This window comes from Temnothorax longispinosus, unplaced genomic scaffold, assembly GCF_030848805.1.
Source record: "Temnothorax longispinosus isolate EJ_2023e unplaced genomic scaffold, Tlon_JGU_v1 HiC_scaffold_26, whole genome shotgun sequence".
In the NCBI taxonomy this organism is placed as follows: Eukaryota; Metazoa; Arthropoda; class Insecta; order Hymenoptera; family Formicidae; genus Temnothorax; species Temnothorax longispinosus.
Window position 1 is genome coordinate 55,200 of NW_027270080.1, and position 10,131 is coordinate 65,330.

The following is a 10,131-nucleotide window of genomic DNA, read 5'->3' on the forward strand; positions in this document are numbered from 1 at the left end:
AGTTTTTCGGCCTTCACATGAGACCGTCGTATTTTTCCGACCCGCCACGAATTTTATATGATTGACGCACAATGATCCATGTAAGTCCTATTTACCGATATTCTCGTAAATCTGTTCATCGCGTATTGTTGTTTAATTTTTAATTTTTAAATTTCTTATATATTCTTTCATTCTTTCATTCCAGCATTGTTAAAATAACTTGAAAAGGATTTAAAATAGTGGTCAAAACGTCGTTGTGATATACTTAATAAAACTTGCCAGTCAGGCCGTTTAACTATACCGAATAAATATTATAATTATAGTGCATATTTGAAATATTATGTATGTAATAGACTAAATTTTAGTTTCTTTTACTATTTATTACTTAGTAATTTATGAAGAATATATAAAAATACATACGGTGCACTTTCTAATGGATCGTCGATAAATTGCATGATTTCATAAAAGCGGAACATTTTCTGTTTTTTCGCTTGTGCACCGGATCCACTTGGAACATACTCGTTTACTTGCCGTTTGTAACGCACGTAACAATTTCTTAGATACTTCCATCTTTTCATTGCATTGTTGTGCCGCTCCTGGGGATGCAGGGTCGGCACGGAGTTCTTTTGGAATCCGCCGGGCGGGGAGAAAACACACGAGTCCAGATCTTTTGTATAATAGCGTTTAATAAACTTGGATATCTTGTTACACAGGTGTTCTTAATCTATTGCCCTGACTTGCGGGCGCTCGCGTAGTCGATTACATTCGGTTGCGCGTGATCTAGCCTTTTGTTCCGGACTGCCCGCCGCTTCTCGGAAGGGCGGGCTTTTATCTCTCGCGCGTTAGCTTCCGCGGTGCTGACTCAGCTGTCAGCGCTTTTGCTTCCGGGCGAGTGACCTGTGTCACTTGCGAAACCCGGAATGCTACCTCAGGTGAGTTTGGCAAGATCCGGAAGCAACGCTGACAGCGAGGTGTCGCATTTCGGGGTTGTTGACCTTCGCGGCACAACAGCATCATCCGCAGTCATAAGCCCTGTAATCATAAACAAAATTAACTCGTATTTTTAAAATAGATTATAACTTGCACTTTGCAACTTTTAGTAATATCTTTTAAGTTTTTATACAAACCTCCTAACATATTTTCAACCTCCTTCCACAGTGCTTTCTTTTTCGCCTTTGTCTGTTCGGTAGGTGGAAAGTGGAAATTGTATAATGCTGGCTTTGTTTGTACTACGTTAATTAGCATCTCATCACGGTGATCTGTTGAGGACTGATGTTCATTGCTAGTGTCCTCCGTATCTGCTTGATTGCTGTTTTGAACTTGTTAAAATACAATTAGTTGCAGATTAAATTTAACATTTGAAACCTACGTGTATGTAACATAATGGGTGCTTTCCAGCAAGGTAACACAGATAGATACAACGTAATGCTAATGAACTCTTGTTATATGCTCTTTAGACTCGCACGACTGAAACACACGGCAAAAAGCTTACTTTTTGAGCTGTGTTGGAATTGTAAAGCACTCTGTTGAAAAATAAATTACACAGTGCCGACTATGTGCATTGCTGGAAAGCTACAAGTATTATTACTGCAAAACTTACCAATAGTTACAACAAAGTCTTCATCGATGGATACAGCATGCATCTTTTCATCGTAATGTTCAAAACAATTGTGACACAACATTTCTTCTTGTGTGGCGACGACTAAAATATCGCCACAATAACCACATTTTATGTTCTACAAATGAACATTATTTTATGTAAATTAGTGCATTTCCTAATGTGCATTTATCATATAAATAATTGATAATATTAAACTTAAGATTAAGATGATATCCTAACATACAAAAAGAATTGATTCAAATTGATAAGCGTGCTTTTAAATTCAGTTTTCTTATAATTCTAGTATTTATATTATTTCGTGCTGTATATATGGACAATTTTATAAACTGATACTTACCAAGAAATTATTGGACTGGTATTTATTCATTTTTAACTTCAATCCTCTTTCACAATAATATATTATATTTTTATTAGGTATTAGGTTAGGAACTCTGAACATGTGCGTGTCTGTATAGTGTAAACGCCAGAACGCTGCCCTATGCTGCATAAACCAACGTAAAATTTGTGCTGGCGTAACGAAACGGGCGCAAATCCTGTGATTGGCCAAGTTTCTTTACGCCGTACGCCGGTACGCCGTACGCTGGCTCCATGGGACTTCACCCTGAATCGTCAACTCCCGAGAAGCTCGATGGCGATCAGGAAAACAATCCAAAGCCGAGCTCAGCGACAACGCCGATTGCGCTAGTGGCGCACGCGTCGCATCTTTCGGACGGCAAGTACGTCATGCTATCCACGGTTGCCGTGTACATCTACAATGATGCGGGCGCGCGAAAACTTTGTCGTGTGTTGCTGGATTGCGGTTCTCAGGCTAACTTTGTCTCTAAAAGCTTCGTATCTGCTCTCGGTCTAAAGCCGCGTTCATTAAACGTTTCAATCTCGGGGATAAACGGCGCTAGCACAAAGTCAACTCAGATCGTTTGTCTGAAAATGTCATCGCGCATAAACTCGTATTCCTTCGACGTTGAATGCATCGTGACGGATCAAGTCACGGACAAGCTCCCGTCGTTCACTCTCAATCGCGGCGAATTTAATCTCCCGCGCAATCTACCTTTAGCCGACCCTCGCTTTCACGAGTCATCCGAGATCGACGCTCTGATTGGCGCGGAGTTGTTTTGGGACCTGTTGTGCGTGGGACAAATCAAATCATCCCAAGCGCATCCGACGCTGCAAAAGACGCGTCTGGGATGGATCCTAGCAGGCGGGTTAGATAACCCGTCGAAACAAGATTTGAAAATACAAGCCTGCCATGCCGCAGTAACCAATCTACAATTGCACGAAGAATTAACACGTTTTTGGCAACGAGAGGACATCTCCAACAATACAGCCAATTACACCGTCGAGGAGGCCATCTGCAAGAAACACTTCGCGGACAACACGTTGCAAAATCAGTCCGGTAGATACGTTGTGAAGCTTCCGGTGAAGGAGCACGTGATGGCCAAAATCGGACAGTCCAGGGACATCGCGATGAAGCAACTGCTAGCCATGGAGAGGCGTTTCAAGCGTGATCCCAACCTACAGGAGCACTACGTGCGCTTTATGCAGGAGTACGTCGCACTCGGCCACATGAAATTGGTAGACGAGCAACCTGATGATGACCCGCCGGCAGTCTATCTGCCTCACCACAGTGTGGTTAAAATGGCTGGGCAGTCACTCAAAATACGTGTGGTATTCGATGCATCCTGCAAAACTACTACTGGAGTGTCTCTAAACGACGCGCTCAGAGTGGGACCAGTCGTCCAGCCAGAGTTGATTTCTTTCCTGATTCGCTTCCGCTTCTTTCTATACGTCTTCGTGGCCGATATAATTAAGATGTAGCGGCAGATTCTGGTCGACCCATCGCAGACACATCTTCAACGAATATTGTGGCGGAGCAAGCCCAATCACGACATCAAGGCATACGAATCCCTGGTGGTCACCTACGGCACCGCAGCTGCCGCATATCTAGCCACAGAATGCCTGAACAATCTAGCCGAGAAAAACGCATCGAGATTCCCGGTGGGATCGATCCACCTCAAGGAAGGTTGCTACGTGGACGACGTCGCGACCGGGGCCGACACAAAGAAGGATCTAGAAATAGTTCGCCATCAAGTGGTGGAAATACTACGATTAGGAGCGTTCAAATTGAGCAAGTGGGCATCCAATTGCCCGGAATTATTAAAGGACGTCCAGGATCAAAACCACGAGCCAGTAGAAATTTGCAGCGATGCAAACTCACGCATTCTCGGAATGCAATGAGATCACATCAGAGACACATTTCAAGTTTCTCACGACACTCAGGAGAGCCACAGTACTGTCTCCAAACGCACAATATTATCCGGCGTTGCCAGGTTATTCGACCCCCTCGGTCTTCTCGGACCTGTCATCGTGGTCGCGAAACTCATCCTGCAAGACCTGTGGAAGTCAGGCAATCATTGGGACGAGTCAGTGCCACAAGACATCCACGCGCGTTGGTCAAGGCTGAAGGAACAATTGTCGGTCTTGAAACAAGTACGAGTTCCGCGGTGCGTCAAGCTTGCCACGGATCCCCAGCTAATACAAATACATAGATTCTGCGATGCCAGCCAAAAGGCATACGGAGCCGTTATATACCTTCGGACAAAACTCGGCACCAGCTACCGCACCGAGTTGCTTTGCTCGAAATCCCGCGTGACCCCTCTCAAGGCCATATCGCTGGCAAGGCTGGAGCTACAAGCGGCACTGTTATTGGCCGAATTGATGGACAAGGTCAGCGCATCGATCGACATAACGCAATTCAAGAAGTTTTTCTGGTCTGACGCCACCATCACACTATACTGGATAACTTCGCTTTCCCGGAGGTGGGAGGTATTCGTTGCCAACCGAGTTGGTAAGATACAATGTTTAACCAAGATAGAAGATTGGAGGCACATTCCGTCCACAGACAATCCCGCCGACATACTATCACGTGGACTACATCCGCACGAACTCGTGGAAGCAAGTTATGGTGGCATGGACCTACCTTTCTGCAATACGAAGAAGACCGCTGGCCAAGTAAGGACATCACTCGCCTAAGAGATGATCTTCCCAAAACATGAGAAGCAGCGGCAGCCGTCGTCATCATCAGTCCTTCGATCGTCGACGGATTAATCAAAAAGCATTCAAACTTGGGCAATATATGCCGCATCATAGCGTATTGTCTCAGGATCAACAAGGCGCATCGGCCGACTCCGGCCACCGAATCCGTTTCTCACAACGAGATGTCGCACGCGTTGGGCGTCGTGTGCAAAGCAGTGGAAAGAAGCTCATTTCCCGACGAGTACAGAGCGTTGACCAAAGGAGACTCGGTTAGCGCGTCCAGCAAGATACTTTCCCTGTCTCCCTTCATAGACGAAACCGGGCTAATCCGGGTGGGGGGTAGATTAAAGAATTCTGAGTTAAAATTCGACGCGTGCTACCCCATATTACTACCTCGCGATCACGAGCTCACAAAACGTACGATAAGACAAGAACACGTGCGTAACATGCATGCCGGCACTCAGGCAACTATGGCCGCAGTTAAGCAGAGATTCTGGCCTTTGTCGCTGCGCTCAACCGCGCGAAAAATTATTCGAAACTGCGTAACATGCTTCAGAGCTAAACCGAGCCAGTCAGAAGCCTTAATGGGCTCGTTGCCTTCTACTCGTGTTACCGTTTCAAGGCCATTCTCGCATTGTAATGTCGACTATGCCGGACCCGTCATGGTAAAGGAGGGCAAGCGACGTAATGCCCGCTTTCACAAGGCGTACATCGCTATCTTTGTGTGTTTCTCCACGAAAGCCGTACATATCGAATTAGTAAGTGATCTCACATCGGAAAGCTTTCTTAGCGCACTCGGCGTTTCATGTCCCGAAGAGGCAAACCCGCTTGCATATATTCCGACAATGGGACCACGTTTGTAGGGGCGCATAAGCAGATCAAAGAGTTCTACGACTTAATTAACGATAGTCAGGTTCGAGACGATATAAACCAGTTTGTTCGCGAGCAGGAAACTTCTTCGTCCTTTATCCCGCCTAACGCGCCGCACTTCGGCGGTCTATGGGAAGCCGCAGTAAAGTCGGCCAAGTATCACATGGCTCGAATTATAGGCCAAGCGCATTTAACATTCGTAGAAATGCAGACGGTACTCTGCGAGGTGGAAGCAATCCTGAACTCGCGACCACTCACGCAACTGAGCGCCGATCCAAATGATCTCGCGTATCTCAGTCCCGGTCATTTCCTTGTCGGTACAGCCTTGAATAGTTTCCCTTGCCACGACTTACAAGACATTAAAAAAAATCGGCTTACGCGCTGGCAAAGAGTAGAGCAAATAAGACAACATTTTTGGCGTAGATGGAGCGCTGAGTACCTTAATTCTTTGCAAGAACGAACCAAATGGAAGGCCAACAAGGGCGTACAGTTAAAACCCGAGCAATTAGTGCTCATAAAACAGCAAGGCCTAGCTCCTTTGCAGTGGCTGTTGGGGCGAGTTCAGAATGTTCACACCGGAGCCGACGGCGTCACGAGGGTTGCCACCGTCCGAACAACGAAAGGTGATTTCACGAGACCTCTCTCTAAGCTCGCGGTGTTACCCATAGACACTTAAGTATACTCGTCTCGCGTGGACGTCAAACTTCGCGTTCAATTAGCGTTAAGATTTTTGCGAAGCCCTTTGGTTGCCACTCCTATATCACAAGCGTCTATTTAATTATAAGTGCGAATGCTATTTTATTTTATGTTTGACCTAGTCATCTTAGATTCCAAACTTAGTTATACTAATCTTTGTACTATGCGACTCCAATTCGAAGGAGTGTCATGTAACCATTCTGATGTAAGAGACTACTTTTTACGTTTTGTTCTTTTGTTTTGAAAGTACGTCCTTTCAAGGAGGCGGCGATGTATGATGGGTAACCGGGTCCGCTCCTGCTTTACCGATCCACGATTACCCCGCGTTGTCGTGCCTGCTATTCGCGGGCGCTCTCGTAGTATTCCGCCTAGTTACGGCCGTGCTCGCAGCGGCGTCTCCCACCACTGCCGCCACTACTACCGCAGAGAATCATCGTGATCGTCGTACGAATCGCACGTGCCGTTAAGTCGAGCGATAGACCGCGCCTTTATTGTACCGCCCGAGTGACTTTATAATAAATATTCAACGCAGAGAAGTGAATCCCTTTCTTTCTCGACCACGCCCGATTCTGAGGAAGCAGCCGCTCGATCAACTGCGTGGAGGCCACGAGGCCTATTCAAAACAGTAGATGTGGCACGTTACGCCTTCCTCTCGGCTTTGTCCTTAAGCTTGTCGGTCGATACCGTGAAGGAGCCGGTATTGTTTTTGCCTCTGCACCCTGCACGACAGCACCAACAGATTTTCACCAACGTCGTTCAACTTGAACTTTAGTTCAATTCACTCTTTGTCTGTTTCTAATGCCCGATTTCACCAACGTCGTTTAACTTGAACAGTCTCCCTTAGAAACAGACAAAGAGTGAATTGAACTAAGGTTCAAATTAAACGACGTTGGTGAAATTGGGCATAAGAGAGACTGTTAGAAAGACACAAAGAGTGAATTGAACTAAGGTTTAAGTTAATCGACGTTGGTGAAAAAGGGCATTACATACACGTATACATATAAATACATACACGAAGCAAGAGGCGCCACGAACTCGCGTTCGTAGCGCCATGAGCACGTGCCCGTACTTCGTGTATGTATGTACATGTATTACAAGGTGAGATAAAGCCCGCCCATTGCCCGCCGTCTCTGTTAATGCTGTCGTACAGAGTGTAGACCAAGGGCAAAAACCGCTCCTTCACGCTGTCGACTGACAAACTTAAGAACAAAGCCAAAAGAAAAGCGCAACGTGTCTTATCTATTTGAATATGTAAAAAGCGGAGACTAAGAAGAACGTACGGGAGAAGGCCGCGGAAAGCCCGAAGAAGGCAGCTCCTAAGATCGTCGCCAAAACTGCCACGATTATGGCGTTGCAAAAAAAAACAAGATTAAAACGTGGACGGAGATAATCAAAATTAAAACATGGACGGAGATGATGAAATGCTTGTAAGTATCAAATTAATGAAATTTAAAATATGTAATATGTCATTAGATTTATTGATAAAAAATTTAATGAAGATTTACATGTAATTAAATACGCAGAGTAACTTGCTAATAAAGAATTCTTTCAAAGCATTGTTGCTCTTAAGTCCATCATACATAATGAACTGAAAAGAATCTGAAAATAGTTTGGAAAGAGTTCTTTATCATCAAGTAATTCTGTAAAATAAAACCTTGTAAACGTGTTGTATTGCTTACGAGTATAATAATAAATAAATAATTATTTTTTGCCAGGTAAACGTAGAAGAAGAAGACAACATAAAAGAGCAAAAGTACAACATTCAAGTATTAGAAAAAGAATTGGTGAAAGCAAAAGCTCTTGTGGCAAAATCAGCAATCAATCGGTGCAAAATCAGCTGGACAATCAACATCAAAAAATGGGCCAGCACCAGCAGCTGTATCATTCGCTACATCTATTGAAACAGCACGTAAGTACTGATTTTATTATATATATATATATATATATATATATATATAATTATTATTATTATTAATATTATTATTTTATATTGTAAGGAACGCCATTGCGGGGTAGTTTCCATTCGGCGTAGGTCGCCCGGTTTTGCGTTGCGCGGCCTCCGAGCTGGCCCCGATATTACTGCGCGCTCTCGCTGAGCGATATGATTGGTCCGTACGATCACGCGACGCTGGGCCCGAGCGCTCCCGGTCCGGAGAGAGCTGAGTTAACGCGGGACAGTCTCCTGCAAGACACGACCGAGTCAAGTCGATATATCTTCGCGCGTGCAAAAGTCACTGTGTACAGTCATTCACCAATAAACACCCGTTATAATCACATTTACGAGGTTGATTCACGAGATATCCCTTATTTCTTTTGCCCTCTTCCTGACATTCCGGCTCTCGAGTCTCTTTCCCGACAATTACCGTCCTACCTTTCGTTAAGCAAGGTCCTATCCCGGCAAATTACCGTCCTACCCCTCGCTCCCGCGAGTTCCCTGACAAATTCCTTACAATATCAAAATATTTTTATGTCAAAATATACATAATAAATAATAACTAAAATTACAACATTCTATTAAATAACGATCGGTAAAAGAAAGACTTTGAAATGTATTAAAATACTACAAAAATGGGAAAGAAATTAAGGTAATTATTATAAATATTTAGTTTATTATATAATACACCATCCACATTTTTAATGACTCATATTTATATGGGGCATTCTCCGTGAAATCAGACACCCCCCTGTCCAAAAATTGGGGTCACCTAAAAAATTCTTTCGGGGCTCATTTTATAGCTACACATATGTAGTTTTAGTTGAGCTGTGGCCTTTTGAAAAATCAACATGACGGACCTCAATATGGTGGCCGAAGTCTGCGGGTAACGAGATACGACAGATGATATCGTTACTTGGAATTTATAGACTGTCATAGAAAAATGTGTTAATGTGTTTATTTAGTAGTTAGCATTGAATTCATGGAAAAAATAAATTTTTAGTTTGTCCAAAACCAATATGGCGGCCAAATTATCCCTCCGTAGTCACACCTATTTTTTCAAACAAGGAAGTCACTCTGGGTTATTTTGACCCGAGACGAACTTTGACCGTTCGCCATTTGACTATTTATCCACCGATCGTGTTGAAAAAAATTCTCAAATGCACTTGCGATATTGCTAAATTGATTGCTATAAAAAAGAAGAGCCTCAGGAATTTTTAACATATAAAAAAAATTCGCGAAAATTTGTTTAAAAAATTTTTTTTAACTACAGCTAGAGGGCGTTATGCCCGCCAATTTTCAAGTTACGAGCAAGGTATTTACGACCAAAGTTGAGGCTCGGGTCAAATTGACCCGGTGTGACTACGGAGGGTTATCCGTGAAATGCTAAAAAATAACTGTTTCGTTCTTTAAAACGTACAAACTGCGTTCAATTTTTATGAAAATTTATATCATGATACATTTTAAGATGTTGATCATAAATTAACAATTGGGACGTCGTATTTAGTAGTTAACCTAGGCGGGTTCAACCCCGGGAGCTCCGAGGGGGGGTGAGGGAGGAGGGTATTGGATTTCGCGGGGGGGGAAGGGGGAGGGGCGGGGTATCGGGTTACACAAGGATATCGGGTTACTCAAAGGTATCGGGTTACACAAGGATTTCGGATTTCGCGGGGAAGGGGGAGGAGAAGGGTTAACCTTGACATACCACCGGATGACTCACCGGGATGACTCACCGGGATGACTCACCCGCGCCGCGGGTCCGCGGGAGGGGAAGTTCGCGTTCGCGGTCGCGGTCGCGCCGCGGGGTCCGCGTGGGCCGCGTGAGGGTCGGCGGGGGCCGCGTGGGGGGTCCGCGGGGGCCTCGTTCGCAACGACGCCGCTAGGCGGCTCACAATGGTAAGACTAACTCGATAGCGCACTGCGTAGTAGCGTGTTTTTTTGTCGATGACGCATCGAACTTGTCCAAACATGTTCGTCGTCGTAACAACATATTTCTAGG

At 44.6% G+C, this 10,131-nt stretch overlaps 2 protein-coding genes across 3 annotated transcripts; one reads left to right on the top strand and one right to left on the bottom strand.

The window, feature by feature from the left end:
• Positions 1 to 634: 634 nt before the first annotated feature.
• Positions 635 to 2,198, bottom strand: LOC139824080 (uncharacterized). Of its 2 annotated transcripts, XM_071796582.1 has the most exons (4): positions 1,938 to 2,198; positions 1,580 to 1,715; positions 1,107 to 1,298; positions 635 to 1,011 (listed from the first exon to the last, which is right to left on the bottom strand). In XM_071796582.1, exons 1-4 carry the CDS (start codon positions 2,085 to 2,087, stop codon positions 908 to 910), a joined length of 582 nt encoding a protein of 193 aa, XP_071652683.1. In that variant the 5' UTR covers positions 2,088 to 2,198; the 3' UTR covers positions 635 to 907. The 2 variants fall into 2 exon arrangements, with proteins under 2 accessions (XP_071652683.1, XP_071652684.1); XM_071796583.1 differs by having other exon boundaries at positions 1,580 to 2,198.
• LOC139824087 (uncharacterized) lies at positions 2,189 to 9,522 on the top strand. The gene is made up of 9 exons (XM_071796586.1): positions 2,189 to 3,322; positions 3,443 to 3,787; positions 3,878 to 4,324; positions 4,500 to 4,609; positions 4,761 to 5,317; positions 5,497 to 5,820; positions 5,959 to 6,126; positions 7,915 to 8,108; positions 9,406 to 9,522. Exons 1-9 carry the CDS (start codon positions 2,189 to 2,191, stop codon positions 9,520 to 9,522), a joined length of 3,396 nt encoding a protein of 1,131 aa, XP_071652687.1.
• Positions 9,523 to 10,131: the final 609 nt, after the last annotated feature.

Coding starts and splice junctions, on each gene's coding strand:
- LOC139824080 (XM_071796582.1), bottom strand. CDS start 2,087: ATGCAGCATAGGGCAGCGTTCTGGCGTTTACACTATACAGACACGCAC. Junction 1,716..1,937: donor ACCAGTCCAATAATTTCTTG/GTAAGTATCAGT, acceptor GTTCATTTGTAG/AACATAAAATGTGGTTATTG. Junction 1,299..1,579: donor AGACTTTGTTGTAACTATTG/GTAAGTTTTGCA, acceptor TATTTTAACAAG/TTCAAAACAGCAATCAAGCA.
- LOC139824087 (XM_071796586.1), top strand. CDS start 2,189: ATGGGACTTCACCCTGAATCGTCAACTCCCGAGAAGCTCGATGGCGAT. Junction 5,318..5,496: donor GGTAAAGGAGGGCAAGCGAC/GTAATGCCCGCT, acceptor CCACGTTTGTAG/GGGCGCATAAGCAGATCAAA. Junction 8,109..9,405: donor TACATCTATTGAAACAGCAC/GTAAGTACTGAT, acceptor TTTTAACTACAG/CTAGAGGGCGTTATGCCCGC.